The 22,151-nt window shown below is 37.7% G+C and overlaps 1 protein-coding gene, 1 non-coding gene and 1 pseudogene across 3 annotated transcripts in view; 1 reads left to right on the forward strand and 2 right to left on the reverse strand.

Annotated features, from left to right (window-relative positions):
* Window positions 1-20,297, forward strand: part of RRM1 (ribonucleotide reductase catalytic subunit M1) — a 37,869-nt gene extending 17,572 nt beyond the window's left edge. For both annotated transcript variants that reach the window (XM_044258669.1, XM_044258670.1), the window contains 12 exons: window positions 2,183-2,324; window positions 3,794-3,877; window positions 6,469-6,630; window positions 6,999-7,078; window positions 7,760-7,961; window positions 10,601-10,750; window positions 10,962-11,183; window positions 13,239-13,315; window positions 15,851-15,986; window positions 16,885-16,980; window positions 18,252-18,440; window positions 19,675-20,297. In XM_044258669.1, the coding sequence (XP_044114604.1) occupies window positions 2,183-2,324; window positions 3,794-3,877; window positions 6,469-6,630; window positions 6,999-7,078; window positions 7,760-7,961; window positions 10,601-10,750; window positions 10,962-11,183; window positions 13,239-13,315; window positions 15,851-15,986; window positions 16,885-16,980; window positions 18,252-18,440; window positions 19,675-19,860 (1,726 nt within the window). In that variant the 3' untranslated portion in view covers window positions 19,861-20,297. The remainder of the gene's footprint in view (window positions 1-2,182; window positions 2,325-3,793; window positions 3,878-6,468; window positions 6,631-6,998; window positions 7,079-7,759; window positions 7,962-10,600; window positions 10,751-10,961; window positions 11,184-13,238; window positions 13,316-15,850; window positions 15,987-16,884; window positions 16,981-18,251; window positions 18,441-19,674) is intronic.
* LOC122912644 lies at window positions 5,149-6,027 on the reverse strand (annotated as a pseudogene).
* Window positions 11,590-11,694, reverse strand: LOC122914791. The gene has a single exon (XR_006385869.1). It is a non-coding gene; the product is annotated as a U6 spliceosomal RNA (small nuclear RNA).
* Window positions 20,298-22,151: the final 1,854 nt, after the last annotated feature.

Consider the following 22,151-nt stretch of genomic DNA (forward strand, 5'->3'; position numbering starts at 1 on the left):
GGAAAGAGATTCAGGTTTACATGGGAAGGTGTCATTGCAATTCATTGGGGGAAATGGTGCTAGGGAAATTGGTTATCTTATGGAAGGAAAGGTAATTACTTTTCCCTTTTTCATTCCATATACAGAAACATGTTCAAGAAAGAAAATATAAATATGAAAGTAGAAACTTTTATTTTTATTTTTTATTTTTTTAAAGATTTTATTTATTTATTTGACAGAGAGAGATCACAAGTAGGCAGAGAGGCAGGCAGACAGAGAGAGAGGAGGAAGCAGGCTCCCTGCTGAGCAGAGAGCCCGATGTGGGACTCGATCCCAGGACCCTGAGATCATGACCTGAGCCGAAGGCAGCAGCTTAACCCATTGAGCCACCCAGGTGCCCCGAAAGTAGGAACTTTTGGAAGAGCGTTAGAGAAAATAGATAAATGTGTATTTTTCTCCTTACTTTTACTATGAATTTTAAATATTCAGAAAAGCTTAAAGAAAAGATAGTGAACACCCATATACTTACCTCTGCCTAGATTAAAAAATTGCTACCATTTTGCTATATATACACACAAATATATTTTTTAATCTTTAAAATTAAAAAATATTCTGTTTGAGTCATTTAAAAGTGAGCTATAGACGTAATGACTCTTAAACAGTTTTTTTTTTTTTTTTTTTAAGATTTTATTTACTTGACAGAGAGAGATCACAAGTAGGCAGAGAGGAGGAAGCAGGCTCCCCGCTGAGCAGAGAGCCTGATGCAGGGCTCAATGCCAGGACCCCAAGATCATGACCTGAGCCGAATGCAGTGGCCCAACCTTCTGAGCCACCCAGGTGCCCCCAGACTGAGAGAAGATATTGGCAGTGTATATTAACTGTCAAGGGATTGTGTCAAGACAAAACTAAATAGTAACATGGGCAAAGGATATAAAGAAATAATTCACAGAAGAAACTTGACTGGTGAATAAACATGTGAGTTTAGTAATTAGGAAAATGAAAGGTAACATATTGAGATGTTTCATATTTATCAGACTGATAAAAATTAAAAGGCTGATAATAACAAATCTGGCCAAGAATATAGAACACAGGGTCTCATACATTGCTAGGTGAGTATACGTACCCATCCACTTCGGAGAATCTTTAGTAAAGTGGAACACACACATGTCTTTTGACCCAGGAATTCCTCTGCTGGGTTTGTATTCTACAGAAATCCTTCAACCTAAGCACCAGGAGATATGTTTAAGATTTTCTACAGCAACATTGTTTAGAATACCAAACAAATTGGAAATAACCCTAATGTCCATTGACAGGCAAATAGACAAATATATTGACATACTCGTATAGTGGAACAATTTATAGCAATGAGAATAAGCAAGTGAGAGTGACAACAGTAGGAAAGGATCTCTAACACAGTATAAGTTAAAAGCAAGTTGCATAAGGACAAATAAATGTGTAACCAGAAATTTAAAAATAATAAAAGAAAAAGGTAGAAATGCATGGATATCGTATGGGATTCTAATTCACTATATCTGTAGTGTCTGTTTTCTTGAAGTAGATGAAAAGTACGAAGTGTGTCATTTATCTTTCTGAATGTTGGCACATTTAACAGAAAAAGTTAATAGAATCCATTTGAGTGGGTGTAGATTCAAGATAGTGAAGGGCTCATTGGTAGAGTAAGTTTCCTGAGGTAGGGAGCAGAATAAGTTCCAAATCACAAGTTAGGGGAGCTGTCTTCCAAAAGGCTGTAAAGGAGCTAAATTTTGGAGGGCCTTTCAAAGAATTGTTTGACCATGGGATAGATGTTTCTTATTCCATGAATGTTTAATTTTACTTGGCTTAGTAATAGGTTGGAAAGACCTATTAGTTATGTATGCTTAGGAATTTGCATGAGAAAATGTGATAAAGCACATGTGCAGTCTGATGAACATGTAAATTAATATTTTAGATTTTATTATAAAACTTCCTTCTAGGCCTAGCATCTGGGATAAGCAGCGAGATATTTTTAAAATAATATGATTTATTAATGTGTCTTGTATCATATCCGGTAAAAGTTTGTTTTTTTTTCCTAAAATACCTGGGAATTTTTTAAACCTTAGATCTTTTATTTGTCCAACTTACTGTTTTTGGGGTGTATAGTCAATGTTGTTTCTCTGTTTTGTTTCATTTCCTTGCTGAGTTGTGACTTTTTCTTCCCCCATAGCTGTTTCCTTCTGAGTATGAAGGATGATAGTATTGAAGGCATTTATGACACACTAAAGCAGTGTGCATTGATTTCCAAGTCTGCTGGGGGAATTGGTGTTGCTGTGAGTTGTATTCGAGCTACTGGCAGCTACATTGCTGGGGTAAGCTTCTGTTTTGTGACTAAAAAATTGTAGGCAAGAGGGATTCAGGTTGAGAGGGCATATGCTAGGGCTTGGGAGACCTGTCTCCCGGGTAAGTTCTAGCCGGCTTTTTGACATGGAGGGAGTCATTTCACTACTTATAGCTTCTGGTTTAGATTAGATGATCTGTAGGATTTTTTTTAGGTCCAATTTTGGAATTCAGATTTGTCTTCGCAATAATAATAGCACAGCTATCATTTGTTGAGTGTTTACTATATGCTAAGTCTGTTATAAAAGCTTTACCTGAGTTACTCATTTAATCCTTACTACAACGGTAGGAGATAGACACATGGCAGGAACTTCACTCCTTACAATAACTTTGTGAGTATAGGCAATATTGGCTTCATTTTACAAGTGAGAAAACTGAGGCATAGATAATTAAGTTACTTCTAGAGATCAGTCACTTAATATGTGAGAGAGCCAGGATTCATGCTTTAAACATTGGCACCTTGTCATGTAAGTTTAGCCTTTTGCTAGATCACTATTCATTGAGAGTCAAAATAAGGATGTTGGGTAAGACCTGGATTTAAATTCTATCTCTACTGCTTATCAGTAGTGGAGGCTAGCATAAGTTATTTTACATCTCTGAGTTTGTTTCCTCACCAGTAATGTGAAGAAAATATCTAACCCTACCAATAAAGTTAGAGTCTAGAAGGAAATTACTGTATTATGTAGTGTTTTGGAGCACTTACACATAATAGTAGTGTGAGCTGTTTATTTATTTTTCTAATCTGTTTAAAGGCTTGCTTTGGAGTTAGAAGGATTATTTTTATTTTTTTATTTTTTAAAGATTTTTAAATTTATTTATTTGACAGAGAGAGAGATCACAAGCAGTAGAGAGGCAGGCAGAGAGAGAGGAGGAAGCAGGCTCCCTGATGAGCAGAGAGCCCGATGCGGGACTCGATCCCAGGACCCTGAGATCATGACCTGAGCCGAAGGCAGCGGCCTAACCCACTGAGCCACCCAGGCGCCCCTAGAAGGGTTATTTTTAAAATTTGATGTGGTATCCTAATTTTAGAAGTCTATATTTTCTTATCTTTATTCTAGATTCTGTTTTATTGTTGAGAATATCCATTTATCTTTATTGTCCTCATTTATCCATTTTATATAATTCTTACTGTAAGTTTCCTTGAATTCTTTTGGGAAAAAGACACTGTGGTAATGTTTTTACTCTACCCAAAATAGATCTATATAAATGTCCATTAGAGGGCACCTAACAACAACATTACAGCAATAACTAGAGAAAACCAACATTTTGTTTATTTTATATTGGGTATTCTGTTTGCAAAGCAAAAGGAGAGATGGAGAGCAGATGAGACTATACAGATATGAAGAAGAGTAATTTGTTCACTGTTGAGCCATTTTGTTCTTTTGCTTTCTTAGTCCCGCTGTTCTACTCCAGATGCCTTTATTCTTGGTTTCTTTTTCAGACTAATGGCAATTCCAATGGCCTTGTACCAATGCTGAGAGTATATAACAACACAGCTCGATATGTGGATCAAGGTGGAAACAAGGTATGTTCTGTTACTTGAAAGTCCTGGAAATCAGAACTAGAAATCTTTAACCTAAAAACATGTATGCTTCAAATAAGATGATTTACTCTCTGTATATTTCTTTTTTTTTTTTTTTAGATTTTATTTATTTATTTGACAGAGAGACATCACAAGTAGACAGACAGGCAGAGAGAGAGAGAGAGAGGAAAGCAGGCTCCCCACTGAGCAGAGAGCCTGATGCGGGACTCGATCCCAGGACCCTGAGATCATGACCTGAGCCAAAGGCAGTGGCTTAACCCACTGAGCCACCCAGGCGCCCTACTCTCTGTATATTTCTAACTACTTTGCTAATATACTGTATATATTTGCAACTACTTTTTTTCACTTTTAAAATCAGTTTAATGAGGTATACTTTACTTACTTAAAGTGTGTACACACTTTAAGTGTACACACTTTAAGTGTACAGTTTGGTGGATTTTGACAAATCTATATACTTGTGTAGTCACTACACTAATCAAGATCTAGAACATTTCCTATTACCCCAAAACGTTTCTGCAGGCACCTTTGATTAATCACATCACTCCCACCCATACATGCTTTGACCCTGGCTCCAGGCAAGCAATGGTCTTAGCCGCTTTTATTTATTCATTTATTTATTTATTTATATTTATATTTTTCATTTTTTAAGTAAGCTCCACACCCAGTGCGGGGCTTGAATTCGTACTCTGAGGATCAAGAGTCACATACTGTACCCACTGATCCAGCCAGGCACCCCCTAGTCAGCTTTTTTGTATGAAAGTTAATTGGCAAAGAATTTCTAAAGTTGTGACTTAATACATAACCTTGAAAAGGGGTTGTGATAGTCTTGTAGCTTTTTCTTTAAAAAACAAAAACAGGGGTGCCTGGGTGGCTCAGTGGGTTAAGCCTCTGCCTTCAGCTTGGGTCATGGTCTCAGGGTCCTGGGATCGAGCCCTACATTGCTCCCCGCTGAGCAGAGAGCTCAGCGGGGAGCCTGCTTCCCCCTCTCTTTCTGCCTCCCTCTTTGCCTACTTGTGATCTCTCTCTGTCAAATAAATAAATAAAATTTTAAAAAACAAAAACACAACTCTGCCGATTTCACAGAGGGAGAAGTAAAGTTGAGAGGACTGGATTGTTTACCCAGTGTTAACAGCAGGATAGTTTGCAATTTGAGCCTGCCTCTGACAGATATGTAGGCATACTAATCACCTGTTAGCTTATGAATTTCCCTTGATGGACTTTATTTATTTTTATTTTTTAAAAATTAATTAGTTATTTAATTAGGTTCTTTGTAAGAAATTTAGAAAACCAATTTGTGAAGGTAAACTCCATTTGTGAGAGAAAACAGAGAACAGAGGTAGCCCTGAAGCTGAAGAACAGCTTTGATTTTTGGCAGAATTTGCGAGTCCACAGCTTTCTGATCAACCTTGTCCTGCTCTGTAATTTCATATTTCTCTTTCTTGGTGTCAAAGATCTTACCCTCCTGGTGTCTGGGCTTATGCAGCTTCTTAAAGTAAGCATCACTGAGAAGTTTGGAGATTTTCACACTGCTGATATAAATTTTGGTAGAAGTGGCAATGATGAATTTCTGGTGTGTTCTACACAGAGGAACTCGATTGAGAGACAGCGGTCTGGTCACAAGTAACAAGCCACTGCTCAGTTGCTTCAGGAGAACTACCCTCTTGCCTCTGTGGTGCCAGTGAGGAGGATCAAAATGGTCCCAGGAGCGATGCTAGCTCGCAGTTTTCTCACGTGCTGACTGAAAGGTTTATTGCCATGGCTCAACAGCTTTTGAGGCACAGCTTCAGTAGGATAATACCTCAGCATTTTGTGAAGTTTAACCACTCGGGTACCACCATTCTTGTCACCATCAACTGGTTTTGTGACAGTAGCAAGAACCTCTCCTTTTTCTTTTCAACCCTGGATTTAGCTGCCGAATACTTCATCTTGTACATGGCCTTTCTGGAACACATAGCCAATTGGGAGTATCTGCCAATTCCTCTGACTAGGACAGGGTTTTGGCTGCATTGGGGCTTCCCCTTCTTTGGCGTTTTTAGCCTTTGGGTTACCCTTCTGAGCCTTACCACCAACATCAGCTTCTTGGCTTCAGGTTTTTTCTTAGTATCCAGCTTCTCAGCTTTTTCGCCTGCCATCTTGCAAAATGGTAAAGAGAGCTCCCTTGATGGACTTTAAAAATGATCTGTGGAGACCTTGATAAGACATCACTTTTTTGATCTTTAATAAGAGCACAACATATTATTGTCAAAGTTAAGATGATTTCCTGTGGGCTTTGTGTACCTGTTATGTAAGGTCAAGTGAGCTGTATGGCAGCTGAAAGGAAGCTCCATCTGCAGTTCATTAGGTCACTTTGGATGAGTTATTTCCTCTTGTTCTTATCAAGTGCACTTTTTTACTCCTGGACTTGTAAGAACGATATTACTACTTATATTTGTAGTACTTTTATTTGTATTCTCTCATTTAATTCCTTAATTGTAATGTAGGTCAAAGGTGATATTCTAAAAGTGCTTTGGAAAATATGAAGTTTCTTTATTTCATTCTGATTCTGAAAAGAATGATGGTTTACTTGCTTTTAGCGACCTGGGGCATTTGCTATTTACCTGGAGCCTTGGCATTTAGACATTTTTGAGTTTCTTGATTTAAAGAAGAACACAGGAAAGGAAGAACAGCGTGCCAGGGACCTTTTCTTTGCCCTTTGGATTCCAGATCTTTTCATGAAACGAGTGGAGACTAATCAGGTAAGAAAGAGGTACCTGTTGGTAAGAACAACTTGATTCATATCAGCTTTCTTTTTTGTCATCTTAAATCATGGTTAGGAAGAATCCACCTATGTGTTATGCTATGGAAGGCATCTTAAGCAATTTAAGAGATGCCATTCCTACCCTCTTGGGTTTTTATTCTCTGAAGCAGATTCCATCTGACCTAAATGCTTAAAAGGTCATGTATAAACAGGCAGAACTAGATGTTTGAGCCTGAGCCCAAAATGATTATTTCTATAGCAGATTTCCAAGAGAGTCTGTGGAAGCCACCCTAACCCTTGTAATGTTCCTAATGGACTATGTGTGATTGGTTATTTCAAGTCTTTTATGGGTTCTTCCCTTTGTAGGATTGGTCTTTGATGTGTCCAAATGAATGTCCTGGTCTGGATGAGGTTTGGGGAGAGGAATTTGAGAAGCTATATGAAAGGTATGGGAAAAATATGAAGTAGTAATTTTTAATCATGTGTTTCTTTTATTTTGGAGATCCAAATTTCAAAACCTCATCAGTTATTAACCAGTTTCTAGGAATCTTCAGAAATATCCAGGAGAGAATGTGATTAGTAATTTTATTGTGGTCAGATTTGCTACCTGAACCAAAATTTGCTTCTGTCTTCTTTCTTAATTAAAACTTTGTAACTTAAAAACAACAACAACAACAACAACAACAAAACCTTTGTGACTTATACAGAGGTGCTTTGGTTTTTAATTGATACTTATAAAAATTAAGGTGAAGGTTAATATTTTACTTTGTCTTACAGTGTAAAGCAAATATATAAATAAGATATATGATATAAAAAGTTACACTTTATATTGCCCACAGAAATCAAGAACAGCCAGGACATGTGTCACTAGTTCATTAAATAATAGCACAGTAGTAGATCTGACAACTTTAGGTGTTATTCTTTTTCCTTATGATGGGTATTATTGATTTAATGGGATTTGGGTATATTCTAATGGGTCCAGAGCTGCCAGATTGTCCTCTGCTCTCTTAGCAAAACAGTAAACATTTAATAAGAGTTTTCATAATTTTATACTTTAGTGTCTTCAAGTTGTCTGCAATAAAGATTTTCTTAGGGAATATTAAAATAATATTAGCTTTGCCTTTCAGTTATGAGAAACAGGGTCGTGTCCGCAAAGTTGTAAAAGCGCAGCAGCTTTGGTATGCCATCATTGAGTCTCAGACAGAGACAGGTACCCCGTACATGCTTTACAAAGATTCCTGTAATCGGAAGAGCAACCAGCAGAACCTGGGAACAATCAAATGCAGCAACCTGTGCACAGAAATAGTAGAGTATACCAGCAAAGATGAGGTAGGTAGACAAACTTCTGCCCTGAGTCCTGAGGGGAGAATCTTAGGCAGTTATTCTTTGTGAATCCCTTACTTGATTTTACTTGAAATGGGGGAATGAAGTTTCCAAAGTTTGCTGTGAGTAGAAGGGCACTAAAGTAGAGATGACAAGAGAAAGAAACAGATGTGATCTGTACCCTTAAATATCTTAGAGTCTAAACTATATAGAAAAGACTCACTTTTTTTCTTACACACCCATTGTTGTAATAATATTTTCTTAGTGTTCCGTTATGGCGGTTTAGGACAAACACAAGAATGTGTCAGGATGCTAATTCAGTAAGCAGGTAGAGAGTCTTTTTAGTGAATGGAGAGACAAAATTCTAATGGCAAATCTTTAAGGCGATTTGCAGAAGAGGTGAGGCTAGAAATGGGACATAGATTTGGTTTTTTTTTTTTTTAAGTTTATGGAAAAGGGAAGAATAGCCTGTCAAATCAGAGACAGGTATAGGTTTTGTGCAGAGATTGTCAATCAAATAAGTTTGTTCTGATGGAGCAAATACATTATGGTTTGGTATCTGCAGAGATGGCTATGGCTGGGGGTGGGGAGATAGTAGGTGAAATGTCTGGCATGTCACAGAGTAGGAAGCCCTTGTAGGTCCTGAAAGGAAAATAGCATAAAAAATGCTAGGATGAGAAGGATAGATCTTGTTTCTGGTAATAGAGTGTCTTGGTGTTAGAGGAGGTTGGAGGTTAGCTTGTGGAGATTATTGTAGTGGTTGGATGACAGGCTGCTTAGATGTTGGATGTAAACTATGGAAATGAGGAGGAAGGAGCAGATCCCATATGCTAGGACCTAAAAAACATGACAAATTTAAAGTTGGGAAGAAAATGTGAAGTGAATTGAACATACTGCTAGGGTTGTGGTTTAATTCAGCCAGAGTTTACTGAGCACCAGCTATGTGTAAGACACTGTACCAAATGCTCTGGGATGTAAATGATTATGGCTCAGGCCCTGCCCTCTGGAAATGTATAATTCATTGTTGGAGAAAACTGGCATGTACTGTACTCAAGTAACTATTGTACAAGATAGATTATGCTATAGAGACTAGAGTGACCCTTAAAACAAAAATCAGGTCATAACATTTCTCCACACAACACTCTTCTTTGACTTTCCAGGCCATCCAGAGTTTGTTCATTTTTTAAAAAGTGAAATATAATTCTCATACCATAAAATCCACCCTTCTAAGTGTACATTTCAGTGTTTTTTAGTATATCCACAAGGTTGTGTAACCATCACCAATATCTAATTCTAGAATGCTTCTCATCAACCCAGAAAGAAACCTAATACCCATTAGCCCTCTTCCCCCAGCCCCTGGCAACTACTAATCTATTTTCTGCCTCTGGATTTCCCTCTTGTGGGCACTCTATAAACAGAATCATGTATTGTAGTGGTCTGTTGTGTCAGGCTTCTTTCACTTAGCATGTTTTCACGGCTTATCTGTGTTGTAACATGTATCAGTACTTGATTTCCATCCAGAATTCTTACAGTGCCCTATGAGTTCATGCACAACTAGGTATGCCCATCTCATCTACTGTTACTTTCCCCTTTGTTCACTGTGCTCCAGCCCTACTAATTTCCAAGTATATCAAGCACACCCCCTTTATCAGGATTTTTGCTGTTTACTTTGAATGTGAAAATGCTCTCCCCTCCCAGATAGCCACGTGGCTTGCCATCTAACCTTTTCAGTTCTTTGTTCATATGTCTCATTATCAGTGAGGTCTTACTCTGTTTAAAAATGGCACTCCTTCTGTCCTTATTCCTAGAACCATTTTGTCTTTTCCTGCCTTATTTTTCTTTGTAACATTTATCAGACTTAGTAATCCAAGCTGTGCTTTAAAAATGGGCACTTAGGCGATATGTGTAGAATTGAGTAGATGCGAAGGACATGAGGGAGTCTAGGTGAGGGGAGTTGAGATTTTTGCGTTTGGATAGTCATAATCAATATGGGAAGTAAAGTGTATTCATTCAACATTATTAAGCATTTGTTATATACCAGATGTGGAACTAGTACTAAAAATATAAGTATAAATAAGATACGTTTCTTTCCTGAAAAAGCTTACCACCTAGTGGTAAATCACCTGAAAAGCTTTTTCAGAATTCACAAACTTGGATCCCCTGTTGTTAGGGGCTTATCAGAATTTCAGTGAGAGTAAGGTGGGAATGTGTAATTTGGAAGAGCTTTCTGGAGCAATGGAAATGTATCTGGTGGCTATTGAGCACATGAAATAGGACTAGTGCAACTGAGAAACTGAATTTTTAAATTTTATTTAAATAGCTATATGTGGCTATTGGCTACTGTATTGGACAGTACCTCTGCTGACTGAGACAGGTACACATGAGAAATTAGAGCACAGTGGGAGGTCTCTCTGGCAATAGAGCCATGGACTATGGAACACAGATTCTCTGTCTTACCTATTTCACTGCTGCATTTTACAACTCACATATGAATAGGTATTGGGATTTAGAAATGAACAGTGAACAGGGAGGAGATAAATATAAAAATTTATATAGAGTGTTAGAGGCTTACATGGTGGTGTCATTGACACAGGGGGAAGAGATAAAAACTGTGTGATTCTTGACCCTTTTTCTTTGCATTCCAGGTTGCAGTCTGTAACTTGGCTTCCTTGGCCCTCAATATGTATGTCACGTCAGAACACACATATGACTTTAAGAAGCTGGCTGAAGTCACCAAAGTCATTGTCCGAAACTTGAATAAAATTATTGATATTAACTACTACCCTATCCCAGAGGTATGAATAGAGGTCTCTGCTTATTGATAATTCTTGAAATCCAAGTAGTAGAAGGGAGTTATCATGGCCTGACAGTCTTCATTTAAACGTCTGTCATTAGAACGTTTGTGAGAAAATAGAGATTAAAAAAAGAGCGTGTATCATTTGGTGCAGAATGTTGCCTTTTCTGTTCAGTAATGTCTCCTTCTTCTCTAAATCTGTTGGCACAAAGGCATGCTTATCAAATAAACGCCATCGCCCCATTGGAATCGGAGTACAAGGTCTGGCAGATGCTTTTATTCTGATGAGGTATCCATTTGAGAGTCCAGAAGCGCAGCTACTGAACAAGCAGATCTTTGAAACCATTTATTATGGAGCCTTGGAAGCCAGCTGTGACTTGGCCAAGGAGCATGGCCCGTATGAAACCTATGAGGGCTCTCCAGTTAGCAGAGGAGTAAGTATATGGATAATGTTTCTTTTTGCCTGTAAGCTGAATGGTAGCCTTCAAAAAGATGTATTCACATCCTGATCCCTGGAACCTATGAATATTACCTTTTTGGATTTCAGAAGGGTCTTTGCAGATGTAATTAAGGATTTTGAAATGAGATTATCCTGGATTACCCAGGTGGGCCCTAAATCCAGCGACAATAGTCCTTACAAGAGACAGAGAAGAGGCAACATGACCATGGAGGCAGAAGTTGGAGTGATGCACCCATAACCCAGGAATGCCTATAGCCACTAGAAACTGGAAGAGTCAAAGAACAGAATCTTCTCCAGAGCACCTGGAGAGAGCGTGGCCCTCCCAACATGTTCATTTGGGCTTCTGGCTTCCGAAACTATGAGAGAATACACTTAAAAAAAAAAAAATGGAATTCTTCATGAATTTGCATGTCATCCTTGCATAGGGGCCATGCTAATCTTCTCTATCATTTCAATTTTAGTATATGGGCTGCCGAAGTGAGCATACATTTTTGTTATTTTAAGCCACGAAATTTATGGTGATTTGTTATACCAGACACAGGAAACTAATACGGTACTTTTGTTCTCTAGAGTAAAAAAGATACTCTATTTTAATGTTGGGTTTTTAAAAGATTTTATTTTAGATTTTTATTTATTTGAGAGAGAGAGAGTGTACTTGCTTCAGCAGCGCATATACTAAAATTTGAGAGAGCATGGGAAGAGAGAGAGAGAGAGAGAGAAAACAAGCTGGGGGGGGGAGGAGCAAAGGGACCAGGAGAAGCAGACTCCTTTGCTGAGCAGGGAGCCCCATGTGGGGCTCAATCCCAGGATCCCAGGATCACGACACAAGCTGAAGGCAGACACTTAAGCAGCTGGGCCACCCAGGCACCCCAAGATTTTATTTTTTAGTAATCTCTACACCCAACATGGGTCAGACACTTAAGCATCTTGAGATCTAGAGTCGCATACTCCACCGACTGAGCCAGCCAGATGCCCCTTTATTTTAATGCTTTATTTAGAACTAGTCATTGGTAAAAGTGACTTAAGAAGCATGCTAACTGTATTAGTTTTCTTTTGCTAAATTTAGTAGATAAAAACAACATACATTATCTCCATTTCCTTGAATCGGGGTCCAGTCTCGCCTTAGCTAGGTCATTTTGTTTGGGTCTCTCAAGGTTATAACCAAGGTGTTGATAGAGGCTACGGTCTGCTCTGAGGCTCAGAGTCCTCTTCCAAGCTCACCTGGTCTTTGGCAGAATTCATTTGTTTGTACCTGTACAACTCATGACATTGTGTTTCTTGAAAGCCAGTAGGAGAGAGTCTCCCATTTCAAGAAGGCCCCAGTCCTGTTTCTCTTTTGAAGGCTTTCACATGATAAGTCAGATCCACTCAGGATAATCTCTCTTTTGTTTAACTCAAAATTAGCTGATTGGTAACCTTAATTACATCTGTAGAAACTTTTCCTCTTTGCCTTGATTATGTAAGTGACACTCAGGAGGAGGCCATTGGGAACCTGGGAACTGTGTTAGAATTCTGCTTTCCACACTGCCTTTATTGTTGGTAGTATGAGTCTCTTCAGTGTGAAGTAAAATGTTATGTTTAGTCCTGATGTTCCTGCTGGTATTTAGGAACTCTGATAACCAGTGGTTTGAAAATAGGTGTTAGTAATAGCTAAGTAAATAGAGCAAAGCAATTAAAGATGAAATTAGAATAACATTTTTATGTACAAAAAAAAAGAATGCATCTCAGCAACGTATTTACATGAATGTTAGGATTTCCTGGTTTGGAGATATATTATGGGCCCTCTGAGGGCACACAGCAGGGACATGGGGAAGAGATATGCCTTAGCCAGTTTTCTTAGCCTGCTTTTGATCAATATGACTGCATGAAAGTTTGTTCAGAGAAATCTCTGGACCTTGTATTCCTGACACAGTTCCACTAGAGGACATCTGTTGAGTTGTGGGGCATGGCAGTTAGTGATTTGCTTTTTGTCATGGTTTTAAATTGTTATAGAGTGATTTGTCTCAAGTTTGCTTTGTTTATTCCCTAGATCCTTCAGTATGATATGTGGAATGTTACTCCCACAGACTTGTGGGACTGGAAACTTCTCAAGGAAAAGATTGCAAAGTAAGCAAAGAGCTGTAAGGTAGTTTTAAAGTAAGGAGGGTTTCGGTTCTCATTCTGGCTTTCAGAAGTTAGGTATGTTATTTTAACTTCTGAAACTCATTTTTCCTCTTTTAAATGGGGCGAAAATGACCTATCTACAGAACTATTTTTGTAAAAATACTTTGTAAGATAATATATGAATAGTAGCCTATGAATAGCTTGGTACAATGAACCTTAATAAATGGTAGGTGTTACTAGTTGGTCTTGTTTTAGGGGTGTAACTACCCAGATTAAGCAATTCTTTTTCTCATTAAACTTCATATTTCTGAGTGTGCTTGCTTTTTAAATGTTTTTCACTTTTTTTATTGCTTAACTACCTTGGGCATCTAAATGGCTTTGCTGAATTGTTATAGGAGTAAGTTAGGGATTTGGAAGAGCTTTTGGAGGGTAATGTGTTAAACTGTGAAAGAAAAATGTAAAACTTGAGGTTTTTAAGGCCTTTCAAACTAATAAAAATAAAAAGGATTTAAGGGCGGGTAGGATGTTTTGCTTAGTGAATAATAAAACAAGTTGTTTTCACTTTCTTCATGAGCCTGTTGTCTCTGGATTATTAATGCATATGCAGAGTGTTTAATGTTTACGGGAGGAAGCAGTAGCTTAAAATACTCTTTAAAAAATACCTATTTGCCTTAAAATTGTTTTATTACTTAATAATACTTGTTAGAAAATTTAGGGAAATGTATGTATGAAAGGGAGTAAAATGAAATTATCCCAATACCACCTCCTAAAAATCTGTTTGTATCTTTTTGTCTTTCATCTTTCAGACTTTCTTCTAAACGTGTGTGCCTATGTACATTTATATGCAAATTCAACTTCTACAAAAATGGACATGTATTTTATTTTATTTTATTTTCAAAATACTTTGGATATTTTTCTATATAGAACTTTAAATTTCAAAATTAATACATGAATAACAAAGTTCAAGTACAGAAATAAAATGGAAGGTGAAAGCCCTTCTTTATACCTCTCCTGCCAACCACTTGTTCCACAAAACAAATACAAACCAACTTACTCCTTTTCCCAGAGATAGCCATTGTTAATGGTGTGTATTTTTCTAGACCTTTTTCAGTACATTTGCAGATGCACACAGTTTTGTTATAAAAATATGATCAAATTTGATATTTTCTAAGACTTTGTGATTTATTTTCAATGTCTTTCTCTTAGTACTTGAAGATTTACCTAATGTTTTTAATGATTACAGACAATTCCATAGTTTGGTATGTCATATATATGTGTGTGTGTGTGTATATATATATATATATATATATATATATATATATGACTTTTCAAAATGTTTTCCTCTCTTTGGACGGGAAAAATCACTGTCCACTTTACTGAGGAAGTAAGACATGAAATTCACTGGTGATTTGCTTGATGCCTCAAAAGTAGGAGTGGCAAAGTGAGATTAAGATCCCAGTAGTACAGGGGCGCCTGGGTGGCTCAGTGGGTTAAAGCCTCTGCCTTCGGCTCAGGTCATGATCCCAAGGTCCTGGGATCGAGCCTGTTTCCTCCTCTCTCTCTGCTTGCATCTCTGCCTATCTGTGATCTCTGTCTGTCAAATAAATAAATAAAATCTTTAAAAAAAAAAAAAAAAGATCCCAGTAGTACAGATTCCATTAGGACATGAAGCTTTACGCTAAGTACTGGATAAATCCAGAGGTATAGAATATAGGAAAGACAAAATCTTGGTGTTTGAGAAACTTAAGACTTAAGGTGAAACATGTAGCACACATAAAGTATACGTAAATATGCATAGATCATAGAAAATGTTTGCAGAAGAAATACTTACAGTTGTATTTAGTATTGTCTGCCTGGTCAGGAAAGATGTTCTAGTAGTCATCTCTTAGGCTGAGCTTTGAAGGATGAGCTAAGGGCAGCTTGAAGATTTCTGCATGTTCAGATGGCATATTCTTCCTTAAGCACTCTCTTTGGCAGTGAATAGAGGCAGAAGATGTTAACCTTCCTCTAGGAACTTATGAACGAAGAGGTAATAGAGGAATAGAGGAAGTCAGGAATATACTTTGAGTATAATCTTTCCCTGTGGAGAATTTTGGTGATAGATGTTGGATTCTGACCACTTTCACATCATTATGTTTCCTGAAAGGGCTTAGCACAGTGATCATAGGGCACGTAGAAAAGAGTGAGGGTTGAATGAATGTACCCTGATACAGGTGGGGACTCTTCAACATCCATTCGATTATTTCCTTAGGCAAGCTAGTGTATGAAGTACTAATAAGTCATGGCATGATAAGAAACTTCAGCAGTAAAATTGTGCTAATTTTGTTTAGGAGTCAGGTGTTCAGAAGAGGGGTGAGCTATAGCACCCGTACTGTGAGATGCATCTCTATAGGGGTCAAATTCAAAAGTCATTATGTGAGTCTAATGCATGTATGATGTTACTCACTCCATCTGCATTTACTGCAGTGACATGAAGTAGCTCCCTTCTGGGCAGATTGTAGCTTTAGTACCAGCACCTAATAATCTCCTTTTCTTTAGGTATGGTATAAGAAACAGTTTACTTATTGCCCCGATGCCTACTGCTTCAACTGCTCAGATTCTGGGAAATAATGAGTCCATCGAACCTTACACCAGCAACATCTATACTCGCAGAGTTTTGTCAGGAGAATTTCAGGTGAGAAGATCACAAGTAGACCTACAGGAGATCTTGCAAAAGCCTGATGTTGGGAGTAAATGCCAACTCATATTTAGTATGTCCCTTTTGCTTTGTATGGGGGCAGAGCTTTGATAAAGTAAGTCCTTTTCATGTCCAATATTATTCTACGTTATTTAATAATAGACATTTAATAAATATCTGTTGAAAGAATGAATGATCGTTAGGTAGGAAAGTATTGATAGGTGGATAGGAAAGTAACTTGTTGATACTAGAATTCACATGGTATTTAACCATTCTGTAATCATAATGATGTATACTATGACCTCAGATGCTTAAGTTGATGATACTCAAGATGTATACAGTGAAACTCAAGATGTATATAAAAGCAAGAAGTATCTGGAACCATGACAGTAGTTCTCAACCTGGTTTACAAATTAGAATTCCTGGTGGGTAGGACCAGTGTTTTTTTAAGGTTCCCAGGTAATTCTAATGTGCAACTAGGGTTGAGAACCACTAATTTAAAAGATTTTATTTGTGAATTTCCTGATCTCCTGAAATAAATTTCTGTAAGGTTTGGAGTGCATACATTTCTAATGTTTCTTCTTCAGTATTATTTTCTCCTTCTTGGGGGGAGGGGGAAGAAGTAATCCACACACATTTACCCATTTTAGGCAATGCTATTTCTTTTCACTTTGGCAAATACTGTTTCTTGAATCACAGATTAAGATTTTAAAGGAACATAACTTTTGTTTGGTAGGATGGGCCTCTCAATCTTGTAAAAGATAGACTTTACCAACTAATTTAATGTTAAATACTTCTTCAGTGATCTTATTTATTATAAGCTCCAGGACTGTGACCCTGTTTAGGCCCTATCGTTCTTATTATTCCTTGACATCTTTTTTGGTTTTCTGTTCAGATTGTAAATCCTCACTTACTGAAGGATCTTACTGAGCGGGGCTTATGGAATGAAGAGATGAAAAATCAGATTATCGCATGCAATGGTTCTATCCAGGTACAGTATGAAAATCAAGTGTGCTCTTTAGAATCTAAGTTGGACATTGGTACCTTCTCACTTACCCCATTCAGTAGAGAGAAAAGTCATTCACTGTGGTCATATGGGCTTGTGTTCACCTGCATTGTTGTGGTAGGCTTATATACATCTTTATATAGCTAGACTTTACCCTCTTGTTTGTGCAATAATATAAAGCAGTAGTTTCCAATTTCTCTGAACATTAGAATCAACTTGGGAGCTTTTAAAATTCTGAAGCTTAGGCTGTACCCCGTAACAATTAAATTAGAATGTCTGGAAATGGAAGACAGGCATTAGTATTTTTTTTTTTTTTAAAGATTTTATTTATTTATTTGACAGACAGAGATCACAAGTAGGCAGAGAGGCAGATAGAGAGAGGGGAAAGCAGGCTCCCCGCTGAGCAGAGAGCCCGATGTGGGGCTCGATCCCAGGACTCTGGGATCATGACCTGAGCCGAAGGCAGAGGCTTTAACCCACTGAGCCACCCAGGCGCCCCTGGCATTAGTATTTTTTAAAGACCCCCTAGGTCATTCCAAAATGCATTGAAATTTTCAGACCACTGATATAAAGTGTAAAATTAGAGAGTCAAACTTAATTAAGAAGTCTTCGGTGGAGACCAAGGACTCAAAGTCCAAAAAACAGAGCCACAGATAGTATTTAACAATAAAATATTTGCAGCCAAGAATCAAGAAGTATTTATTTGTAGATGGAGGGCTCTGTTTAAACATTTGTTTCCCTGGTAACACAGATAAGGATTTCTGTAACATTTCTATATTTGTGGCAGAGATTGTAGCATTAGCTAATCAGCTAATCTGTAGCAGATTAACCCTAGACCTAAGAAAACATTCTTTCTATCAACTCCAGAAAGGGTTTATTTCATTGCTTCCTTTGATTGTCTACATGTGAGTTACATCCCTGACTACTTTTGTTTTCTACAGAATTCAAGGGTCATTTATTGCTGCTTGGCTCCTTTTATTATTAAGTACCTCTAGAATAATGAATGTTTGGCTATGATCCAAATAGAAATGGATCTTATAATCATTACCACTAGCCAGATACTTTGTTGGTTAAATGGAGTTTTGTTGGACATTCTAAGCCAAAGGTTAACAGCCTTAGGAAAACTGATAAGGATCATATTGTAGGTCAGATCTGGCAGAAGTAGAACTAAGGCCAGACCCTTGTGTAATTAATTACGTTAATTACCCTGATTTCTTCAGCCAGGCTGCAGTAAACATTTGTTTTTCCTTCTTCAGAGCATACCAGAAATTCCTGATGACCTGAAGCAACTTTATAAGACTGTGTGGGAAATTTCACAGAAAACCGTTCTTAAGATGGCAGCTGAAAGAGGTGCTTTCATTGATCAAAGCCAGTCTTTGAACATCCACATCGCTGAGCCTAACTACGGCAAACTCACTAGCATGCACTTCTATGGCTGGAAGCAGGTTCGTGGAGGAACTCAAGGAGGACATGTTGCCATCTTGGGATATTTTGAAATTGGAACAGTTTTATATTCTAGCTACCTATTAAATACTGCCACCTAGCCGTTTTTTCATTTCAAATCCAGTATGTTAAAACCAAGTCATGGTTTTTGTACCAGATCACACTTTGGATTTTCTTGTTTCTTTTAGGATTATTTCACTCTGAGTTTTGAAACCTTGGAGTCACCTACAATCCTCTCCTTATTCTCCATATAATCACTCACCAAGTTGTGGTGGTTGTTCCTTTATACTGTTTCTTGAGTATCTTTCTTCCTGTTCCACTGCCATTATTCTTTTTTTTTTTTTTTTTTTTTAAGATTTTTATTTATTTATTTGACAGAGAGAGATCACAAGTAGTCAGAGGCAGGCAGAGAGAGAGGAGGAAGCAGGCTCCCTGCTGAGCAGAGAGTCGGATGTGGGGCTCGATCCCAGGATCCTGAGATCATGACCTGAGCCGAAGGCAGTGGCTTAACCCACTGAGCCACTCAGGCGCCCCCCACTGCCATTATTCTTAAGCTTTTTAACTGATCTCCCTGCTTCTAGTATCTGATCTAGGCTGCCTTGTGCACTGCTACCATTTCTAAAATAAAACTTTACATGTGCCAGCCCCCTATTCAGAAACATCCTTTGTTTCCCCTCTTTAACTATTTACAGTGTAAAGGCCAGTTACTTAGCTTCTCATTGCCAACTGTAAAGTCCTGTGATTCTGGATTCTATCCTTAGTACCTGGTAATCTTCTGGGTATTTATACAGATGTACAGTTTGTTTTTTAAATTTAAGAGATATTTATTGACCAGACACTATGTCTTTGGGGTTACTGAATAGAAGATGATCCTGACCCTTGAAGTAGTCATCATCTGTTCTTTACAGAGACAGAGTATATCTCCATAAATAGTTATAAAGTAGACATGTTGTTTTAGGCAAACTTGGAAGTCATACACCTAAAAACAAGAAAAGACTAGAGAACAAAAATATTTGACACTTCCAAAGAGATAAGCTTTTTTAATGGCAAAAGGAACACAGTATACTGTCTGACTCTTTCTACCTCTTAAGCATTTTTGAGACGGCTTCCTAAAGGAGTTAGAATTTAAGGTTTAGAAAACAATCTGATTTGATTTATGGAAGTGTATTTTAAACATTGGTCTTGAATGCCTAGTGTTCTTAACATTTCTAATAGCTGTATTTGCTTCCTTTGTAGGGTTTGAAGACTGGGATGTATTACTTAAGGACACGACCAGCAGCAAATCCCATCCAGTTCACTCTAAATAAGGAGAAGCTGAAAGATAAGGAGAAGGCAACAAAAGAAGAAGAGAAGGAGAGGAACACAGCAGCCATGGTGTGCTCTCTGGAGAATAGAGAGGAGTGTCTGATGTGTGGGTCCTGAGGAGAGGCTTGGAGGAGACCACCACTTCCTCACAGCCAAACTACTTCTTGAGCATAGATAGGTGTAGTAGGTTTGCTTGAAGTACTAAGCCTTTGCTGGACCTTATTGCAGCAAAAGGGTCAGTCAATTTAAAGTACTGTTTCTATATAGAGTGAAAGTATTGATTTTTTTAAATTGTTATCTCTGGAATCAAAGTAGAAGTTTTAGGAGTGCAAAAGAAGTCACCTTGCAAATAGGAAGTGATTGAGTAGGGTTTCATTGCCCACCTGGCACCCTTTTTCTGGTGACCTCAGTTTTTGAAAGGAGACCTAGTTTTGCTGCTTTGACTGGTGGGTCCAGAGAAGCAAAACTGAGTCATAGCCTGTGAGAAGTGCTGTCAGGACCTTTATCTGGATAAACTTCTATAGGTCATTATGAAATAAACATTTCTAAGTGATTGTGTGAGACCAAATTTGTCATTTATTTTCATACAGAGGTCAAATGTGAAAAAAATGTTTTCTGTGCTTTGAGAGTTCAGAGAAGAAATTTTAAGAAAAATTACATAGATGCTGTGTAGAATTCTGATTTTAACATATGCCTATTTCCTCTTTTTATTGTGGTAAATATACATAACATAAATGTTACCATTTTTACCCACTTTAAAGCATACAGTTTAGTGGCATGAAGTTTAGTGGCATCACCACTACCTATTTCCAGAAATTTTTTAATCATTCCACACAGAAACTCTAAACAACATCTTCATTCCCTTCTCTCAATCCCTGATAAACTCTGTTCTACTTTCTATCTTTGAATTTACTTATTCCAGGTACCTCATATAAATGGAATACTATGATACGTGACCTTTTATGTCTGGCTTACTTCACTTAGCATGTTTTCAAGGTTCATCCATGTAGCATATAGCAGAATTTAATTCCTTTTAAAAGCTGAGTAATATTCCATTGTGTGTATATATTACATTTTGTCTCCCCATTCATACGTTATTAGACATTATGGGTTATTCTCACCTTTTGGCTATTGTGAATAATGCTGCTACGAACATTGATGCACAAGTATCTGTTTCAATTACTGTTTTCAGTTTTGGTGGGTATATACCTAGGAGAGGAATTGTGGGAATATATTACAATTATACATATATAATCATAATATAATATTTAGTTTAACTTTTTGAGGAACTGCCAAACTTCTCTGTTGGCATTGCACCATAGTACATTCCTACCTGTAGAGGATGAGAGTCCAATTACTCCACATCCTTGTCGACACTTGCTAGTTTTTTGTTTTGTTTTGTTTTGTTTTTTTGATAATAGCCATCCTAATGGTTTTTTGACAGTTTGATTTTAATGTATCTTGGTGTGGATCTCTGAGTTTATCTTCCTTGATATTTGTTGAGCTGCTTGGATAAGTAGATTCAAATCTTTCATTAAATTTGGGAAGTTTTCAGCCATTATTTCTTATATATCTTCAGATAATCTTTTTGCCCTTTTCTTTTTCCTTTTGATCCTTTAGAGTTCATTCACTTTTTCTTCTTCTTTTTTTTAAATTTTATTTATTTATTTTAAAGAATTTATTTATTTATTTGAGAGAGAGACAGTGAGAGAGAGCATGAGCGAGGAGAAGGTCAGAGAGCGAAGCAGACTTCCCATGGAGCTGGGAGCCCGATGCGGGACTCGATCATGGGACTCCGGGATTATGACCTGAGTCGAAGGCAGTCGTCCAACCAACTGAGCCACCCAGGCGTCCCTTTTTTTTTTTTTTTTTTAATATTAACATATAATGTATTATTTTCCCCAGGGGTACAGGTTGGTGAATCATCGGTCTTACACATTTCACAGCACTCACCATAGCACATGCCCTCCCCAATGTCCATAACGCAACCACCCATCCCTCCCCACTACCCCCCAGCAACCCTCAGTTTGTTTCATGAGATTAAGAGTCTCTTATGGTTTGTCTCCTTCCTAATCTCATCTTGTTTCACTTTTTCCTTCCCTACCCCGCCACAAGCCCCCTGCCCTGCCTCTCAAATAACTCTTATTAGAGAGATCATAGGATCATTGTCTTTCTCTGGTTGACTTATTTCGCTTAGCATAATGCCCTCTAGTTCCATCTGAATCATTGCAAATGACAAATTTCATTTTTTGGATAGTATTCCAGTGTGTGTGTGTGTGTGTGTGTATACACATCTTTATCCATTCATCTATTGATGGATGTCTACTTTGGTTATTGTGGACATTGCTGCTATAAACAGGGTGCATATGCCCCTTTGGATCACTACATTTGTATCGTTAGGGTACATG

This window comes from Neovison vison, chromosome 7 (genome assembly GCF_020171115.1).
Source record: "Neovison vison isolate M4711 chromosome 7, ASM_NN_V1, whole genome shotgun sequence".
In the NCBI taxonomy this organism is placed as follows: domain Eukaryota; kingdom Metazoa; phylum Chordata; class Mammalia; order Carnivora; family Mustelidae; genus Neogale; species Neogale vison.